Source organism: Wasmannia auropunctata, unplaced genomic scaffold (assembly GCF_000956235.1).
Source record: "Wasmannia auropunctata unplaced genomic scaffold, wasmannia.A_1.0 LD335207.1, whole genome shotgun sequence".
Taxonomy (NCBI): domain Eukaryota; kingdom Metazoa; phylum Arthropoda; class Insecta; order Hymenoptera; family Formicidae; genus Wasmannia; species Wasmannia auropunctata.
The window spans coordinates 456283-477846 of NW_012027683.1; the positions used below are offsets into that span (position 1 = coordinate 456283).

The 21564-nt window shown below is 46.0% G+C and overlaps 1 protein-coding gene across 2 annotated transcripts in view; it reads right to left on the minus strand.

Annotated features, from left to right (window-relative positions):
* Positions 1–1266: 1266 nt before the first annotated feature.
* Positions 1267–21564, minus strand: part of LOC105457577 (SH3 and multiple ankyrin repeat domains protein 2) — an 81401-nt gene continuing 61103 nt past the window's right edge. For both annotated transcript variants that reach the window (XM_011702319.1, XM_011702320.1), the window contains 14 exons: positions 17807–17932; positions 14134–14314; positions 13535–13854; positions 12822–13086; positions 9108–9828; positions 8496–8728; positions 7545–7721; positions 7049–7259; positions 6757–6958; positions 6296–6605; positions 6026–6219; positions 5686–5853; positions 4302–4605; positions 1267–4121 (listed from right to left, as the gene is read on the minus strand). In XM_011702319.1, the coding sequence (XP_011700621.1) occupies positions 2896–4121; positions 4302–4605; positions 5686–5853; positions 6026–6219; positions 6296–6605; positions 6757–6958; positions 7049–7259; positions 7545–7721; positions 8496–8728; positions 9108–9828; positions 12822–13086; positions 13535–13854; positions 14134–14314; positions 17807–17932 (4638 nt within the window). In that variant the 3' untranslated portion in view covers positions 1267–2895. The remainder of the gene's footprint in view (positions 4122–4301; positions 4606–5685; positions 5854–6025; positions 6220–6295; positions 6606–6756; positions 6959–7048; positions 7260–7544; positions 7722–8495; positions 8729–9107; positions 9829–12821; positions 13087–13534; positions 13855–14133; positions 14315–17806; positions 17933–21564) is intronic.

Consider the following 21564-nt stretch of genomic DNA (forward strand, 5'->3'; position numbering starts at 1 on the left):
CAAATTTTCCGCGGCCGATTAATCCTCGTCATGTGTAGGGAACAGCCCTGCGTGTTGCGCGTCGTGTAATAGTGTGTATGTGTGTGTGTGTGTGTGTGTGTGTGTATGTGTGTGTGTATAGATATATACACATATACTATACATATATAAATACTTTACTGGTAGGTTTTAACAAGGAAGTTAGATCTGCGTGCACGACGCAGAGCGGCGATCTCCGGATTCTGATCCTTCGCTATGTGTCTCGGAGATCACGATCGCGATCGTGCGTAACGACACGAAGGAGAAACGAGGGGAACGGGGGGACGGGGAGGGGGGGTAAAGGAAACAACTAGATTACAAAGTGTATCCTCTTACGCATCGTCGTGTTACGCAACGTTAACTCTCTCCCTCTCTCTCGCGTAAATTTTGATATATAAGACTACTATATTACTTTTGGCAGGAATGTCGTAATTATATATATATAAAATCTCGGCCGCGAATCGTGCGTTTAGCGCATCCACGCAATTAATGTGCACGAAACGCCACGTGGCCGCGCGCGCCACGTGCTGCACGGCAAAGAAAAATAAAGCCTCGTCTCTCAAGCCGGATCTCTCAGTTTGCTGCATTGTACCGTCGTAATGCATGCGCGTCGTATATTGCTTTTCGCTGACCTGCGAGAGCTTACAGAATAATCCCGCGAAATAATGATACGCGATTCCGCACAGCGTGTATGTACATCTGGTGAACGTCATCGGATGTATGTTTCGCGTATTCATTAAAATATCCAAATATCTTATGATATTCCGATTTGTGGATACTAAGTATAATACCGGCTTCTTTTATTTTTGATGAATATTTTGCAATATTAAAATTTAAAAAGTATTATATAATTAGGATAAAATTTTAATAAATTATATAATTTATGAGATATGATATCATTTTAGTGAATTATATAAAATCTCTAAAAGAGAAAATCATCATTTTTTAAAAGAGAAAGTTAAGAAAGATAAAAATACAAGATATAATGCACAAATTGCGCTGAATGCATTATAGATCTTGTAATTTTATAATTTTTTAACTTTATTCCGAAATTTTTCTTATAAGTTGTTTTAATAATTTTAGTATGAAACATGTATTCCTGATAAAAATCTAGACATTTGAATATCTCACGGACTATTTGTACATTCATACACACAAAAGAATGCTCAAGAATATACTTGGTATTTACGCTGTGTCGGATCTTGTTGCTTCATATAAAAAAAAAAAAAAACAATGATCAAATGTATCGAAGGAACATTTAAAAATGTATGATGACTCGGCCTCTGCCACATCTCAAAAACCACACGGCGACTCATGTGCGCTCGCACTTGTGCTGCACAAAATGCGATTTTTGTCCAGCGTTTGCGAAGGCGTAGAAATAGTATTCAGGAAGATTCAATGTGTGTGTGTGTGTATATATATTATATATGTACATACATACTCGTAATTAACTTTCAAGAAAATTTTGGACTGCGCTTGTGCGAAGAGCTCGAGTCGCGAATCCGATCCAATCATCGGTGAACTTGATCAATTTCGTGCATGCGAGAGATATATATCTCGCCTGCAAGACTTTGATTTTCATACTTATTCGACAGTGATGTACACGGACATAAAAAGTTTTCCGGCTCAGGGAAGCTTTTCTCACGCGGATGGAAGGAGTACGATTTACTTTATACAGACTGGAGCAACGATGGTGCATTATAACAAAGTATAGTGCTGCACATCCTTTTGTGACGCGACTACGCTTTCTCGAGGGGCTCGTTAGTGGAGCGTTATAGTCGCCGTATAATTATATAATAACAATGCTCTAACAATAATATTAATAATATATAATAATAAAATCATAATACTAATATTAATAATATTTGCAATTACAAACTAGGAAGAATCTCTAATGACTTCGCGAGTAGAGCTTTGTGATTAGGCATTTGAGCAGTGTCTAGACACGAGAGAAACTAAAAAACCGCGCTTGCTCGACATTATTAACAACTAATCAGTTACGTGATTTTCGCGTCATCGTCACTGAAAATCATCGCCGTCGATGATGCTTCGCCGGCAAAGGGGGATCGAGAGTGAGCGAGAATGCTGTAAATGTTTTTTGCTTAAAATTGATTTAGAAGCGATTTGCAAAAACTGTCTCGAGTTCCGTGTTCTCGGAGCGAAGAGTGTTGTATCGTGGTCATGTAAAAAGTATTAAAACACACCTCGTAGTTCGATAGAAACATGAAAAACAAACCGATATGCAATGCACATTCACCAACTCACGCACACGTACACGCATCAAATGCATTTCCTTCTTTTCTATCTCCCTCTCCCGGCTGTTTGTCTTCTTCCGTCGGAATGTGTATATTCGCTCCTTTCGTGCCCTTAGGCCGCTCACGTTTCCTCTACGACGCAGCGAATCGGTTTTTGCGAATCTGTCGGCTCACACTCACGGACAGGGTGGCGATGGACAAACTATTATGGTCGACCGTGCGCGCTCGTGTGCGACAAACCAATCCTCTATTGTGGTGCAATCGGACGTACGCTCACACTCGTAAACTTACTTGGTAAAAACGCGCTCGATTATCTCCTCGGTATACTTCCTACGACTCCTAGACGCTCGATTAGAATACGATTTACTCTTGGAAAAAAATTCGTCCAAGCGACCGCGCTTTATATACGCTCGCGCGGATCGTCGATCCTGTCTTATCGGATCGATATAGTCTAAAAGTTTAGTGCGCTCGTCGCGCGGTGATCACTACCGAAAAGGCAGAAAGCCTCTAAATATATTGACTTCAAAATCGCGATGTATGTGTTAAAAATTCTTTTCTGCTCGCCTCGTCAGGAAGTAATACACCAATACTCATTCGTGCTACGATCCGTGTGGTATCCTCTTTACGGCAACCGACCGCCCGATGCCTTCACTTGATTTCCGGCGGCCTTGGGAATCGCGCCGATTATCTTGACGCGATTCTGCTGCTGCTGCTGCTGTGTTTGCTGCTTGTTATCGCAGAACTGCGGCGGCGGCGCAAACACCACCACTTCCTGGTCTTGGCCGCCAGCAGACGGACCGGCGTTGAATTCCGGCGGCGGCGGTACGAACAGATCGTTGTTCTGCTCCTCGGCGTCGGCTTCGATCGGCGGCGGTAGCTGCGCCAGGCTGACTGCGTGCCTGGTCAACAAACCGCTGCCGCCGTAGCCTGGTCGTTTGGTCTGATTGCTCTCCTTTTCGATCGGACCGGTTAGCAGAGTCGCGCCCCCCGGCGTCGAGTGCTGGTTGTTCTCCTGATTAGCCAGATTCCGCGCAGCGGTGTCGTCGAAGCCCATCGGTGGTCCCACCGGCACATCTTGGTCCGAGCTGACGCCGCTCGAGCTGTTGTCGCCGTCCTCGACGAGCGATTGTTGCGTTTGCAAGAGAAAGTCGTTCGGATGACTCTTCGACGACTTTAACTGCGTGCGCACTTTCTGAATCTCCTCGACACTGAAGGAATGCGGTAGCGAACCGCTGCCCGACGAACTCGAGCCGGATGTGTTGGAGTTGCCGGACGTTTCACGCGCTGCCTCCAGCTTCTCTCGCGCCGCCGCCTTCTCCAGCTCCTTCGCAATCTCCGATTCGCCATCTTCGTCCGTCTCGTCCTCGCCTTCATCGTTCTCCGACTCCGACAGACTGTAATCTGGCTCGGGGATGGGCGGCGCCGTGGTGGGTTGTGCGGGCGTTCCATTCGCGCCGGACACGATCGACGAGAGGTTCGTGATGGACGAGCTGGTGCTCACGACGGTCTTCTTCTTTCGCTCACGAATACCGGCCGTGCTGTGACTCCTGGTGGTCTTCAACGGTTGCGCGTACTGATTGTTGACCGAATTATTACCGTTCCCGTTACTGTTCATATTGATGCTGGTATTCAGCGCCTGTTGACTGCCGGTCGACTTGAATGTCGTGCTGCTCGGCGTGCTGCGTAGACTGTGAGACTTCCTCAGATGCGGACGATTTGCCGGTAGACTACGCGAACGATATCCAACGGTCTTCATGTCTTCCGGCGAGGCGTACAGTTTCGCGCTATTCGACGGTCGGAAGCTCGACATCACTCCGTAGATACCGTCGACTGTGGCTGCTGCGAGTTCTGCGTATAACAAATATGACAATTTTTTTTATGTGACAAAATATTGAAAGAATAAAAATATACTAAATTAAAGATATACTCAATTAAAGGTATTCTAAGCTCTTAAAGAGTCTGTTATGAATCACTTTAATATGACGAAGAGGAGTTATAAATGAAATTATAAAAAAAAACGATTATTACCTTTGACTTGCTGGATGTGCGCCATGTTATCGTAGACTGAAGCTGGCGTAACGACGTCTGGCACGTTGGCACCGACATTCACCTTGACGACTTGTCCGACCGGCGGAGGTGGCGGTGGGTGATTCGGAGGTGGAAGCCCATTTCTACCGTTTAGAGCATTTACATCTTCCTGGCTTCTGTGACACTTGGGCGCTAGAAGGGACGACGACTGCGCTTGCACGTTGAGATCCGGCGTGCTGTGGAAGTCCCTGTGAAGATCGGAACCTCCGCCCAAGCCACCGAAGAAGCGTACTCTCGATTGCGACTGCAAACGTAAGGACAAGGGGCTCGTACAGACTGAGACTCGTGAATACCGGCGTCGTCTCCTTGCTAATTTTGAAAAACTCGGAGCGTGAATTTTACAGTATTTACAGAATTGCGATTTAAAATTTCGTGAAGGGAGTGAGAGTGAAACAAACGGCAAAAGGACGTTGGAGGAATGTGACGGAATGTGAGGATGAAGCGTAATTCCTAAGCGTGAACTCTCCAAGCTACCGTGACCAACTACCATTACTGTTCTCAGCGAAATATCATTTAAGTGTTAATGCTGTCGAATATTGCAAGGAACGTGATTACGTATCATTAGCCTTCCATGCTTATAGAGCCAATCCTGAAGAGTGACTTAAGGAAAACCGAGGAAAATTGCTGAACTTGGTTAAAGGCAAATGCGGCAATTGATTAATCATACTTGAGGCGTGAACACGAAGCTGTAGGTGGCATCTAACATCCTCGCGGACGTCAGATTTCTTTTCAATTAGCAAATGACTTAGTCACCTGAAATCATGCAAGCCACGGACGAGCTAGAAACAAAGTATTTTCGATCAGTAATATAAGTAGTAGTCCTCGTCGTCTCGCCCGCACCAGGACCGTCCCTTGTTGTGCGCTCGCACCGGTTTACGCGCAAACTATAACACACATGCAAAAGAAAACAACCACCATTACCATTGCCCAGAGAGAGAGGAGCGTTCACCGAACGCCGGACGGACGCTTTCGACGCTGGTAGACTTTTCTTACGGGGTATCCTTAACCGTCGTCGAGTATTGTGTCAACGAATTACTATCGATGGGTATGATACGAGGAAAATAAGTAGAGAAAAAGACGTATCTATGTATTAGATTCTAAAGGATAATATTAAAAGTTGTTAACTAAAGGGATGGTCAAAGAGTTCGATCAAACTACTAATGGATGAAATGAACAAACAAACAAGTTAATGGCCATTATCTAGGGCAGCTTTCATCGAGGGGGGAGGGGGGGGCTTATTGAAAACCATAGGATAAATGTTAAAAAGAGAAACGCGAACGAGAGGGCGAATGCGAGAGCTCGTAACTGAGTGGCAGGTCCTTACTTTGCCCTTGCGCTTCATCTCCGCTACGCTCGCGTACACCCTGCCGGTCTTGGCAGGCGACGATGGATGCGACTTGGTGGACTGACCAGTAGTCTGAAAGTGAGAGGAGCTCATCATGGACGAGCTGTACTGACCGCCGGCGCTACCCTGCTGCCGCTGAAATAGTTCCTGGAAGAGAAATTAAAGGTCGAAGCTGAAGCCTCGGTCTCGTCTCGTGCATACAATGCCATTCAATTCGAGGACAACGAGCGCACGGATAGATCTCTGTGATCGAGCGAAAGAAAGAGAGGGGGAGCATGTTCGACGCGCGTGCCGCAAGCGGATGAGGAGAGATAGTTACTTCAAGTTCCGCGGCGGTGATTCGGCTGGAGGTCGGACGCGATCGGATGCTGGCTGTTCTCGGTTGCACTGGTGTGTTCTGACCGGTGTTCGATCCGGTCGACGGCTGCTGTGGCATGTGAATCGATTCCGCGCTGCTCGACTTCGCACCGGTCGACGCAATCTCGTCACGATCGTCCCTTTCGCCGCCTCCCTCTGCGAAAGACATCACAAGCACGTAGCACGGATGTTTCATGATGTCCATTGTGACATTGCAAGATCAATCTATTACCTAATCCTGCGACCATCGATCGCGCTCTCGCTCGCCCCACGCTTAGCGTGGTCTTCGGATCTCTTCGAGGCGGTACAGGAGCTGGAGACCTGCCAAGCGTACCGCCAATCACTACGTTGTTGTTACCCTTGCGCGGCAAGGTTGCGTATTGTCTCTGAATCGGTTGACTAGTTGGCAATGCGGCCGCCGACTGGGAATTCGGAAGAGCGATCACTGGCGAGACTACGGTCATTCGCACCAACTCTCCCGATTTCCTTATCAGGTCGACCACGTGTTCGTGGGAGGCCGTCGTTACGTCCTCGCCATTGATCTAGAATAGTAGTAAAAGAAGAATGCGATTTATTTCAAAGAATATAAATTAAACCATGAAAATTCTACAATGACATATTTTAGAAATAAAAGTAACTTCCTATTTTGCGTTTAGCAAGAATAAGAATTTAAATTAATATCTGTAAACTTACTTGAATGAGATAATCTCCTTTTCGGAGACCTGCTAAATCGGCCACGCCTCCTTGATCGACATCGTCCAGATATTGTAACGCCGGATACTTGGCTGACGGTGTGAGTTCCATTAGTGGCGAGGTGGCCTTGGCGCCGCGCAACACGAAGCCGAAGCCTTTCCTCGAACGATGAAGAACAACAGTGCGGGGCTCCGACGTGACACTGAGAATTCAAAATTATTAGTGTATCTTTTATTAAATACAATCAAAAAGAAGAATTAAAGAAAAAAAAAAGATTGAGCATGAAACTCACGGTTTCTTTAACCTAGGTGCGGTAGCAAAGTACTTGTGTTGCGATTCTCTGCGGCCCAAAACTCGATTTCGTCCGTCCCTGGCGGGTTGCGGGCCCAGAGGTATATTCGTGTGACGCAACCGGACTTCCTGAACGCAATGCGCGGGGAACAGACCGGTACCCTGTCCGCGTAAGACCCCCTCCAGGAGGCCGCAGTCGGTCGCACCGGTGACTGTTAAAAATAAAGAAACAAAAACACGCTTGCAATCAAAAAAATATTTCTGGTCGTTACCTACAAAACAGAAATCGAAAGAGAGAGACAGAGTGAGACGGCTGTCGTCCAAAAATTATACGGAACACGGTGTTAATGACGGTGTCAATCATGAGGAACACGGAAAATCACGGGATATCGAGCGAGCGACGTTACGTCGCCGTCGATTGCGAAAGTCAACGGAGCTAGAGACGAGAGAGAAAGAGAGAGAGGAGTACATTTTGCTGGATTTGCCCGGTGGTGTACCTTCAAGGATGTCTCCTTGATTGATAGTCAGATGGCCGGTGATCCCGCTGCTGTAGTTCTCCACGCAGACCACCGTCGTGCCGGGAATGGATAATGAATTGGTTGTGTCGGACTGCGAGGTTCCCACCCCGGAACTGTCGCTGATCACGTCGGACGCCGTGTCGCCGAGGCTCTTGTCTAGAAATCGACAACGGTCGGATATACTCAGCGTGATGCCTCGTGCTCGCCCCGCATCGCCTTACCGAGCGATAAAACACCATGCAAGAAATCGAAATCCTTAAGAGAGAGACAGAGAAAGAAAGAGAGAGAAAAAGAAAAAAACGGCTAACTCTTAACGCTAAATCAAAACTTCAGCGCACTCGGCCTCAGAAAAATCAACTCAATTCGATTCGCCTATAAAGTGCTCTACGACGGCAAAGAGCTCTAGAAATCGCCAATCGCGTTCACATTCGTCGCATCCTAGAAGGTGGCCGCTAATGAAAATAAGCGCAACGTGTCTCTCCACGAGCGAGAGCGCTCAAGCTCGCTCGCTGGATTTCGGCAAGGAGGAGCCATCCACAACTCGGGATCTCTAATATCCTCGGGGACACCAAAAACGGAAGCATGCACGAACCATCAAAGCCATCGTATCCGACTAACTCTCTCATCGTGTCGTTTGACCACCTTCGCGCACCGCCGCCGGTTTTTGGTGGTGATGGTACATACAACTTGACGATGGTCCGTCATTTTATGCGCGATTATGCTGCGTAAAAAAAACCGACCGTCCGCTTCCTCATGTCTTTGGCAGTTGGCTCTCTCGTGGAATATCCGGAATATCTATACGGTGCTCGTGTTTTCCGCAGTTTGTTCGTGGATCATCGAGGAGCAGATTTCTTGGTTCTGGTCCCCTCACCATCGCAGGGCGAGTTGAGGGTGAATTGAAGGGGATAGAATGAGAAAAGAATAGTGTACCTGTGACGATGCTGGCCGAGTCTTCGCCGGACGGCTGATTGCTGCCTTCGGACAAGCTCGAGCTGGCCGAGCTGAAAGGCGCTAAACTCCTGCTGCTCGGCGACGGCGACGGCGGCATCTCCATCTGCGTTCTGTGCATATCGAGGCGATGCTGCAGCTCGAGCCGGTGCTCTTGCAGCCTCGTCAGGCCCTCCATTCTCAAGTTCGAATAATTCTCCGCGGCGCTCGGCAATCTTGAAATGGTGCGTACAACTCTTAGGGTACACCGGCGATCGATCGTGCTTCGCGCCGACCAAGACCAAGGTTCGCGTGGCGACGAGGTACATTTCTGGTTTTTTTTTTGTTTTCCAGTCAGCCACACGCGGATCGGTCCTGGTCAGGGTGAAGCATCGACGATCGCGCGAGCGTACCGAACGAACGGCGCTGCTTGCGAGTGTCGACCGAACTCGAAGCGAGAATTATATCTTTGTCGAATTCTGATGAGTCTCGGGAGAGGAGAAGAGTCTTTTCTTCCCTCCCACGTGTCCGCTCTCGCTTTTAACCACGCGACTTTATCGCGTTTCCGTCCAGCGATCGGCGGCGCTCGCGCGCGATTTTCTTGTCTATGCTTACCTCACGTTAGGATCTCTCAAGGAATTTGGACTCTGGTACTCCGACGTCAGTCGGTGGCCGTTCTGTTCGGACGGTATTCTCGACGGTAAATCGTTTCTGCTCGATTCTATGGACGGTACTCTGCCGAGGCTTCCGTGGTGGCTTGACTCGGTCGTCTGACCGACGATCGTGATCCCACCGGTGGAGGGATATTGTTCCGTGGACGGTACTCTGGTCAGGCTCACCGCGGCGGACGGGTACTGCTCCGTGGACGGTACTCTGATCAGCGTGTTAGTGGTCGGGTACTGTTCGGCGGACGATACTCTGATCAGGGTGGCGTCGTATCGCTCGCCAGATGAGGTTCTGCTCAGCATAACACCGGACGGCGCGTATTTCTCCTCGGACGCGACCCGAACGAGCACGCCGGACGACGGAGGTGGTGGATACGATTGTTCCGTGGACGGTACTCGGTTCAAACTCACGGCTGCCGCTGCGGTGGTAGCGTACTGCTCGGCGGAAGGTACCCGCGTGATACTCGAGTACTGTTCCACCGAGATGGTTCTGGTAAGGGTACCAGCGGTACCACCGACGCTAGAAGTCACCGCGTGCTGTTCGGTGGACGGTATCCTGGTGAGGGTGCCCAGATTGCTCGCCGAGCAGCTCGTCGTCATCATCGAGGAGGTGCCAGTGAAGGCCACCGAGCGTCGTTTCGGGTTGTAGCGTGGCGGCCCTTTAAATGGTACTGGAAAATCGCAAGGGTTGCAAGGTTAAGTAAAGAAAAGATTACTTAGCCTTACAAGAGAGTAGGCGCAACTCGACCGCGTGCGATGTACCCTGTCGTCTTCTCAGACCAGCGTCGTCGCGAGTCTTCAGAGGCGAAACGTGAAAATCATGTCGAGCGATTAAAATTGCACTTGGATTACGATTCGGAATGAACGCGAAGTGAGAATACTGAACCCTAAACAGTGTAAAATTCTTTTCAATTCCAATAAAATATACTTAATACGTAATAATTTCTATTCCGATTTAATTTCGTGTTTTTTTTTTTTTTTTTAGTAAACTTTTATAAAGTCTATCAAAACATCATTTCTTTCTTAAAATCTGGCGATCGTTCCAATAAAATATCGTGTCACTTGAAAGTTATAAAATTATAAATAAATATTGGATATCTTGTACTGTCTAGGGTTAAAAGGATAAGTTACACGTGTATCATGAGCCGCGTAGTACACGATGAGGACAGTGTTTCGTGAAACAGATATCGAACAAATCACTTAATCGTCACGCGCGTTAAGTTATCGCGACGGCATATATGCGCCGTCATTACCTGCGTTTAATCGTCGCGCGAGTGCTAGTCGCGTGATTTGTACATTGTACATTATGTTTTGTTAAAACGAAGAGTTACAACTCGGGGCAGGGGCTCCGAAGGCTCCGTTCACCACGATCGATCTTCCGGTGTTCCGGCACGGAAAGATCGTCGTGTGGGATTTTTGCAAAGCGATCTTACAAGCGGTCGCCGTGTCGCACACATAAGCACGCACGCACACACGCGCGCACGCACAATGTTATTTCGTGATGGCGACGATGATGGTTATTGGCTCTTCCCGGGCAACCCCGGACAACCAGATATTGCACTCGTCGTTTTAGTACCGACACGTACAGGGCGTCTCAGAATCAACGAAAGAAAAGTGGACGGTGTTACTTCTTACGGGACTTGGAGTTGTCGGCGAAAATACCCAGATTTTCAATTAAATTTAGAAATTCCACTTGTGTATTTAACTTTAAAAATATTTTTTACTGCGATATCGTTAAACTAATTCAGTGGATTTTATTTTCACAGAATTTTGATTTAAAGCTTAAGCAATACAATATCGAATAAAGAAGCCCGAAAAGACCTTGAATAAGGCTGACATTTACCGCTTCCACTTTTCATGAATTCCGGAACACCCTGTACAGACGGAAAAGCGGTAGAAAGCACACGCAAGGATAATGACTCCATCTCCGTTCTGTTGTATCCGTTTTGTGCGATACAATGTGCTCGAGATTACGGGTAAATTTCGTCGGAATACGTCATGTGCACAGACGATCGACGTCGCCGTCGTCAGGTCGTCGGAGTTCACCTGAATTCTTCAAGTTTCTCTCAGGCTCCGGAGACCCGCGGGGACCACGTCGATTCACAACGTATCTCGAACTACCAAACATTACTAGTCAAGACATTCTTGCAAATTCAATGCTGCCAGAAAAAAAATATAATCCAACGCGTCATCTATATTCGATATAGCGTAAAAATTCGATTCACGCGCTCATCAATAGAAACAAAATTTCCCGCTAGGATGTCGAGTAAGTCGTTTTTAAATTGAATTTAGAAAAATCTAATATAAGAAACAAATAGAGTGATAAAATGTTCTTTAAAAATGCAACATAATATCCTATGACAGAATTTATTTGCCAATTTTACTCAAATATTATAAAGTTTGAAAATTACTTATTTAAAATTTGACATTTGTGTCGATTAAGGGAGGCGCGATCTTTTTGCGATCCCGGCAGCACTGATCCATTCGACAGTGATCCAAAAATACAGTACCATTAGTTACTGGAAAGCAATCTATCAAGAGGTAGTGTCGTTACTTCTCCGCGATATCACAAATGTTACTCGACGTCATACACGACCATCACCACCAAAAATCCCATGACAAATGATTGTAAATCTTTACGTTACTCGTCACACAGCACAGACACAGGTAAATAGAGGTACATTGACACACGTACGTCATACTCACAACACGCCTCGCATGTAATACAATTTCAGAAGCACCCTCTAAGTAACTACGATCGAGAGAAACTACCTACTGATGCCTACCCCTCTATATTACGGGAAAGCAGCGTGCACACATGCCCATGCTCATGCTCGACTACAATCATGCCACATGAAAGCATACGTGGTTTTGTAGGCCACGTTTTCTTATCAGATAACATTTACGAATCTTATCGCGTCGACGCGTTACCGATCGCGGCCATATGCGACTTTATTTCAACAAATAAATCATAAATACCGTAGATATCGGTCTTGAAATACACGACGATATCGGCAATAACGCGATAACTGGCCACTACTCAAAAGGTTCCGACGAATTTTAATTTATTATCGAACCGATCGCGGAGATTGTATTAAAAATTATATATCAGATTATGTCAGAAAAGCTCCCGAAACCCGTCATGTTCGCCGTTGAATCTCGACGCTCGGCACCGGAGTTTTAACTTATCTAATAAACGGTATGCGTTCGTGAAGAGGGGATTAGAATCGGACAGCCACGCTGATAGTTTTCGCGGGTGTGGCGATTGAATATGGAAAAATCTTGTCGAGTAACGAGATTACGGTTATCCGTCTTCCAAGCCCGTTCGTCCCATTCGTGATCCCGGAAGGACGCACCACCGCTCGGCGTTATCATCGTTGCGCGAGCAACGAGCCGCCAAGAATGACGGAACAATGTTCGAGAGAAAAAGAGAGAAAGAGAGAGAAAGAGAAGCAAGAACGCGAATGGACGGAGGGGGCGGTGGAGAGGTAGAAGATCGTCAACGTCTGTCGTTCATTCTTGCAGCATCATGTGCCTCGACCTCTCCAAGCGAGTCTCCTGCGTCCGGATATTCGCGCCCCCGCCGCGCACCTCGCCATGCTTTCCCCCTCCTCGTCGCGGGAGAGCTCGATTTTTGACATTTCGTGCGACGTTCATAACTCACCGACTTCCTCCGATTGATAGTTCTTGATGACTTCGGCAAGCTCCATGTTGCCCGCGATCACCGCGACTTGGTACGGCGTTTGGTTCGCGTAGTTGAGCGCGTCCTTCTGCGCGCCCCTGAAGAGTAGCTGACGTATGCACGAGGCGTCCGTGTTATTCACCGCGCACACGTGCAACGGCGTGTTACCGGACGCGTTGCGCGCGTTCATGTCAGCGCCGTAGAAAAGCAGGTGGTCCAGATGCTGCACCAGATTGTTGCGACATGCCTGCGGGCATACGGCGGAGTAGGCGCGTATTAGGCGCGGAAATTGTTCAATGGAGCCCAAAGCCGCATTCTTCGCTAACTCACAACCAGCGCGCTCTGATTCGCGTATTTTTCCCTTCGCGAGAACTTATGAATGAAACCGTAATGGATAAGAGTAAACTCGCTTTACGGGAAATTGGCTTTACGAAGAAATATTTAATTAATCGATAAAAGATAAGATTTCTAATGAAATTGTTATTAAAGTTATCAAAAAGTACACGATGTTGGAACTTTATTAATGCAACGATAAAGAGATAAAAAAAATTATTTGATCTTATCAAAATCCGTTAATTTATATATGAGAATGTTCGCAAGAAACGTGACTCTTCCTTCTATTAATTCTTCAATATCTTTATAAAACTCCACTTGCTATCCAATGAAAAAGATATACGGAAAGAAACGAGCGAAACCTGATGAACTTCCTGCCAGCCCTGGAGATCCTGAGCTCCTATCGTCGCATGATCGTGAAGCAACGTCTCGCAGAGCATCGGATCGGTCTTGTAAATGACGCTGTAATAGAGCGGCGTCAAGCCCTTGGTATCCTTGTAATTCGGACTAGCACCCAGCTCCAGAAGCGTCTTCACCGCTTCCAAACTGTTCCGTTCAACGGCGCGATGCATCGCCGTTAAGCCCTCCTTCGTTCGGTAATCCAGTAGAGCACCGCCATTGACCAATGCAATTATAACCTTGGATGGCTTTTTCAAGGTAGTTGCCAAGGTCAACGGCGTCTCTGGAGAACAAAAAAAAGATTACAAACTTTTGGTGACAGTTATATAAGGAGTTCGTGATATTTTTCGTGTAAAAACATGGAAAATATTTCTATTTTGAAATTTTATATTATCTGCGTAATAGAATATAAATTTTACAAGTTTGAATTACGTAAAATGATTGCATAATATAATTTCAAAATGAATATTTGCGTGTCTCGTTGTGATGGAACTGTTGGAAATCACGCTCTATCGCTCGCGAGTCATTTTGTAATTTTCCCGCAATTGCGCATGCGAATTACCTCCTGTTTCCTGACAATGGAAATTAGGATCCAGCCCCTTGCTGCACATCTTCGCGATCTTCTCGACCTGACTGCTCTGCACATAATCCAATAACCTTCGCAAATTCGTCCTGGTGTGCATAGCCTTGAGCTGTTTTTCATCCAAATGCAGCATCTTGTACACCCGCCTCTTGTATTTGAGCTGGAAAATTTAAATCTGGCGGTGATACTTACGTTTTCTAAACGCGCGGTCGCTGTTTCAATGATTACCGAATCGACTATTAGCGCGGCGTGTCACTTTCCGTCTCGCCGATGTAAAAGCGTGAAATTTATCGCCTCGCTACTCGACGCGAATTAATTATTTCTATATTACACGCGATAACACAGCGGATCGAATAAAACCATAAACGTCGATAGCAAAATACCCGGATATTTCACTCTCCGACTCGTCGCGTGCAATTTGTCGCGGTATAGATCCGCGGTAGCTCCTAGTAGTACTTATGTAAATACATCGCGAGAGAACGCCGCGCATGGCTATCGCGTAAATGTATCTCATCGTCGGATCGTCTCACCTGGACGGTTATAATTGCTGCTTCTTACAATCTACTATGAATACGTTCGTCACGCGTATTTCTGTTATCGATGAATACGCAATAAACCGGATGTGACATAAGATGCTTAAAGTACCGGAGAATGAACCTGATTTATTTATTTTTTTTATATTTTTCTCCTTATTAAAAATTCAATTTGAGATTACCTTCTGTACATCCTTCATCTCCGTTCTCACATTACATATTCTTTAAAATCCAATAAAAAAATTTCTATTAATTCTCTGAAAATTAATACGGAAATACATTACAGTTCTCTTATTTTTCTTAGTTTCATTCGTTTAATTCCCTAAAATCCAATTTGAAGTATTTTAAGTAACTTATATATTCATTAAAATGTTTGATTCAATTTATATCTAAGCAATTTATCTAGTCGCGAATAATGTGACTTCGCACGGGACAGCATTGTGAAAACGGTGTCGCGAGGAATCATGTCCCCGTCATCTATCGCGCGACTTCTTTTCGACGCGACCGCGTGGCCGCATTGTACGCGACCAATAATAGCACGATAAAGACCACTGTGCCAGCGCGTACAGTAACGCCGGATGCGTAAGTGCATCGCGCTGCCATCATCATCGCGCGGATTGCATCGCGCACACATCAGCCGGTTTTATCGCGTTATGAATGCGGACGGACGTGTTGCGCAGCAGCAACCTCTCCGGCCTAACGGTACCGCTTATCCCCAACTTTGATACTGACTGGGAGCGAGTACCGAGCGAGATTTGAGGGTGAAAAATGAGAATTGAGCAACGCGCATCCATCGCCGCGAAATTCCACCAGAAGAGTTCGTTCACTCTCCGCGGAGAAGCGACAGGAAGCGTAACACGTCGGGCGGATAAAGAAAAGCAAACCACGAGCGAAGCTGCAAAGTAAGTTTTTACGCCCAGCCGGCGAAGTATAACGACGAGATGAAATCGAGAAAGAACACATAATTCATTGCTGAACTTGAATAGATTCCTCAATGCTGCGTACAACGAGATCTTGCCCGGGGGGGGGGGGCAACTCTCTCGATTGATAATTAATTATTTCTCGCCGCTCGGCTGACGGACACGCGGCTGTCAATTTTAATTTTTCATTCACGGATTCGCAATTCGCCAAAGTGGCTTGTCGCCCACGTCCTGCTCCGTTTATCCGACGGTAAACGTAACTCGTGCAAAATGAATGGGTCGTCAGGTGATCAAAGAAACTGGCATGAATCGAAAGCGGCCCTGAAATTAACTTCCTCCGACTTTCTGTGACGAAAGTGAGTCTTGAGATTGGCAGTAGGGATCGATTATTGTAATAAGGAAGCTTTGTTGGCACGAGGCTAACATTACGGTGGAATACCAGCGATTTGAACGCGAAGTTCATTTCGTATTCAACATAGGTAATAATATCCCGGCATATCTTAACGTATAAAGTATAACTTATTCGATATCGTTCATTCACTCGATCGGAAAATCTTTTCGAAGTAATTTCTCTTCCTTCGTATTAATAAAAATAGAATAAAATTTAAATCGTTTTTACTTCTCTCATTTTTGTAACTTACTTAACCTATTAATTTTCAATTTTAAATGTCGTTAAAGATTAAATAATCGCCTAAATTAATAAGGTAATCACGTTAAACGTTCTATACTACGAAGAGATTATTATATTAAATCTTGCGACAGTTTGTCAAGATAATGGCCAGCAACGCCATTGTTAATTAAATAATAACAAGCAGATCTTGATGAAACGTGATACCCGTTAAGAACGCCTATGTTTACCGAGAGAATACAGTCCCGCTGTAAGGGTATTATTGTTAAGGCTCAGATCTCTGCGACATATCCACAGACTTATGGTTTTCAAAACCACGGCGCCCATTGTCCGGTGGGGATCCCGCTGACAGGCGTTCGTTAAACGTGAGTTTTTCGCCGACGGGCCCCATGTAATTTGTAACTCGTGCGAGGTGAATGCGGCTTAAAGACGGCTCAAAGAAGCTGTATGAGTCAGCCGTCCCTGAAAGTGAATCTCCCGCGACGAAGCGGGGACGGTGCAGCTGGCACGGTGGAACCGATCGGGATCGGCCGAAGAAGAAGAAGAAGAAGAAAAAGAAGAAGAAGAAGGCAAAGAAGAAGACAACTACGACGAGGATGCAGAGGGAACTCGACGAGGTGGATGGTGATGAGAACTAGCACCGGTTACGCAAGAAAACCGCGGGATAGGATCCAGATCTCGTTAACCCGGGACCGGATTATTTGTTTTTCGCGAATCCCCGTTTCAACAGTCATCGCCGGTCGAGCCGTGCAAGAGCGCGAGCGCGAGCGCGCGCGCGTGGATTCGTCGCACCACGACCACCGAGTGATTTATGTATAGCGAGGATAGCGAGGATCATCGCGATGATTAATTACATAATACGTACTTCCGCGACCTCTCTCTTTCCATTACGTTACGGAAATGATTACCGTTTCGCAGGATCTTTAATAGGAAATTAAAGATGTCGTATATATATGAAGAAGCTGCATCTATTATCTTTCTAAAACTGGCTCACAAAAAAATTCAATCGAGCCAGTAAACAGTGCAAAAAAAGTACAAGCCTCATTTACGGATATATTATCGACAAACAATTATAATTATGACAAAATAACTATAAGTGTTTTTTTTTTATTGCTCAAATAAATCTTATTTAGGAAGGTCATTCCAGATTAACAAATATTACTTTTTTTTATAATTATATTCTTTTAATGTAAAATCTTCATTTCGGCATATTTTGGTCATCTGCTAAAAAATTCCCATCTTCTCACTATTCAACTTAGAAACGTAATTAGATCCTATCAGGCGTGAAGTGGGTCTGCTGACAGCCTTAATGCGCACGCGAGGAAGTTACTTAACCCTTCCGTTACTAAAACGGGAAGCCTTTGCCGTATATTTACTACCACACGACTACTAAATTTTACTAAAATCGACTACGATCATCCGAGTAAAATAAATATATATCTGCATTGTCTTCTCTCGCGATTACAATAACGAACGGAAGTAGATCGATTCTCCGTGCGAATGATTGCAGATTGGAAAGAATGACTTGATAAAAAGAATAGAAGGAATGAAAAGAGAGCGCGTCTCCTTACCTCCAGATACCCGACGGGTCCATTGAAAGGATAATCGCCGAGGCGGCGTTCCTCGTCCAGGAATTTTCCGGCTTTTCCATTCACTGGCGGGCAGAAGAGGCCGTAATTGAAGCTCTCCTTCAGCTCCTGTAAGGCGATGAAATTTTGATATTAAGGCATGGGTAAATCGCGCGAGAGAGGATCAAAGCGACCCGCCACCCCCACTTTTCCGACTGACACGTGCATGCATGTAGCAATAATAACGAACGGGCACATCTTTCCGAGGTAAGATTCAGGCACATGATTCACAATTACTTCATAAGTCATTCGCTTTTCAACGATAATCATGCTTATTTCATAATTGGACGGCTCGACGCATCGCCTAATATTTACATTACAACACATGGTGCACTCAGTGTGTACATATCGCCAAACATCAATATATGATTAATGTCATTAATACCCACTTGATTCGCTGTAACTTACTCCATCGATGTTAAACGATAGATTTGAAACGTTAATTTATTTGGCTTAAAACTAATCCAGATTTTATGAAAATAATTATTTAAATACCGAATTCTATTTAATTTTGCGATTTCTTATACACATACATAATTTCCGTTAAAAAAAATTATATTTAAAAGATTTATAATTGTGACATATAATTTTATCAGATATTTATCTCTGTAGAAAGATATGCATTGCGTGTGATTATGGTTTTCATGAATTTGCTATATAAAATTCTCTTAGGCCAATATCTTTGGTATTCATAGGCAGGGCGAATAATACGGCGAACTACTCTTTGCCTATGAATACCAAACGAGGACCGGGGAAAATCAATTCCCGACTGCATTAATAGTATTTACGACGTTCGACGACGCCGTTCGGAGCGCCATTCTTTCTCGCGGTATTATAATATTTAGCGGGTAACGACTCTTCCGAGATAGGCGAAAAGCGACGTCGAGAAACAACACGCGTGCCATGCACACCCGAGAACCGCGCATTATCACCATATATTCCGCTTACGCCACGCGAAAGATCGGCGACGATGCGAAGGAAGACAGGCCAGGCCAACCCGACAATCATGGCAACAATAGCCATGAGTGCAACACGTGCCAAATTAAAGGTTTCGTACGAAAAAAAGAGCGGGAGTCTCCGTACCTCGCCGTACCGATGGGCGGAGGTGTGGTCGACCATGGGAAAGCCACGAAACGCGAGGAAAAAAAAGACAGCTGACAAGCGAGAAAACGGATGTAAGTATTTAGACGGCAGATGCTTCAACGTCTTTTTCCTATATTGTCATAGAGAGCATCGACCTAAATACACTTTCGGTTCGATAAATCGTCTTACGAAAAAGATATTATTTATTGTATCGCAGGGGAAGAATCTTGAAAGATTTTTCCAACAGCTTATATCTATATTTATTAATCACTCGAAATTAGCGAACTTAGCGAAATTATCGAAATTAGCGACGTAGCGCATTCTAGATCGGATTATAGAGAAAAGCAGTTGTACTCTGTTATTTTTTAGAGGTTTCCTCTGGCTGCATTCAATATGCTTTTCTCAAGGTTCGTATTTACGAGCAATATAACGTCCTCGTTTCGCTCCTCATTCGCTAAGCCGGCTCAATAATGCGTCCGTGACACGCTCGTCAGTGGTTTCCTTCGGTCGCGCAAAGCTTCGTCGTGGTCGGGACGTCGTCGAAATTGAGGTTTGCAACACGTATGAATAAAAAGATGAAGATGGAGTGGCGGCCTTGTATCAAATTCTCGCAGCAAAGCTCATCTGTTTTAACAAACTTCTACATATTCTTTTTTAACGAACAGCTGAGCTATTTTCTTCTATACACACCTATCTATTCTATCCGTCAGGGAATAATTTTATCTTTTTTTAGGCGATTACAAAACGTGATGTGGGTCATTATGAAAAAATAAATAATACAAGTTGAATAAATTTAAAGGAAATATTTCTGTAAGAATCTCCAAGTTCGCACCTTTCTTGATTCATTGATCAATGCAATGTAAAATCCAACTTGCCTAATTGGCGTAAATTGAGTAAGACAAGACGCACATAATTTCACGGAGCCAAATCGAAAGAGAGCTACGCAGGGACGCAAGCATTGTTCATTCGGGTGAGGCTCGCGAGTGGTTCGCCTCCGTCACTCATGACATCCTGGACAAAAATGAAGCAGTCCTGCCAAACCGGCGCTCCTACTCTAATTAGTGCCGCGGTAATTGCTTCATAAAGTCCCAAGAGGCGGCATAATCGCACTATAGCGAAACGTGCCTCGAGTTTCTTCGATTACCCGGGGAACGGGTGAGAGGCAAGGTCATAGGAAACCGAGAGCGGAAAAAGTCAATGATCGACGATTAAAGTAGAATCGAGTAGAATTGATTACCATTATCATCCTGTCTCGCTCGTAACGTTTTTCGACGATACTCGGGAACCATAAAGAGCCGACCTCTTCGAAAGGCGAGGTCCCGAAGACCTCATCGTTCCTTCGAATAAATTCCCTCGTTCAAGCGATCCCCTTGTGCACGTTCTCTAGAGGAATTTCCCGATTTTATCGTAAATTCTTTTGCGCGATGTATTAATCTCTAAGGAAGCCTACGCTTTCATGAAGATACAGAGCTCGTTTTCGAGCAGACAGTTGTTTGCGTAGCGTGGATCGCTCTTTAAGGCAACTTCTGTGGTCCGCATCGCGGCCTCGTCGATACTCTCGAGGATTCGCGAGCGAAAAATAGCCCCTCGGTATAGCTCGGGCGCATTTTTCCGCTCTTCCCTTCTGACACGCGCGCGCGTGCCGCGACCTAGGCGAGGTATGCACGAGAAAGAGGGTCGCCGCGTTAAACGGCGCGGGACCCTTTTGTACGGCCCTGTATGGGAGAATAATGGCCGAACCGTGTCTCAATCGTGCTTTATGGGATGTAATTGCGGTCTGGCGAGGGGGGGCCAGCCTCGCCGATGTTTAAGCTCGGCCTGGCCAGCGCCCGCGTTCGTTCGCTCGCACACGAGCAGCGCGGCGACGTGCAAGGCGGATAGGAGCGTTACGGTTTTAACCTTCGCAACGAAGCACGAAACGAGTTTTCGTCCTCTTGGGGCGCGCCTTCGCCTTCGTGCCAGCGATCTCCGCTCGCTCTCGCGACCGATCGTCATCGTCTCGTCGCCGTTGACTCCGCGAATTTCTCTTCTCAGCGCGGCTGACAACCACGCGGCGAATTCGAGGCGCTCGGCACTCCGAATTTTGTTCGCACTCCAGCGCGAGCGAGTTTTATGAGAACTCCAATCGCGGGAATCTCTCGCGGAGACGTGGAATAAAACCGGATTCCATCGGGAGGCCCGCGTTTGTTCTACTGAAAAGCGCCGAAAAAAAAGAGTTAATATATTCCAAGTAAAAGGCATTCCGCTTAAGATCTGACAATTTAGCTTCGCCCATTTCTCTATTTCTCACGGAAGTCGTGCCTCGATTCATCCGACAATAAATATCTGGTGGATTTGATCCATCTACCGGATTCGCTCTTACTCCACTTTCCCCCGAGAGACGATCATATACATCCGTTGATCGGCGCGATACGACAACGCGACGACTTACGATCGCCCGCGCAAAAAGGCGGTAGGCGGTGAAAGAAGGAAACGACGGCGAAAGGTAAAGGACAGAGGGAGAGGGCAGTGAAGTAGGTAGAGGAGAGGGTGGAAGACGGACACAAAGGCGAGTGGAATCATCCGGAGTGCCGGACACAGCATCGGCGTTAAAGAGGAAATACGACCCATAAAATTTC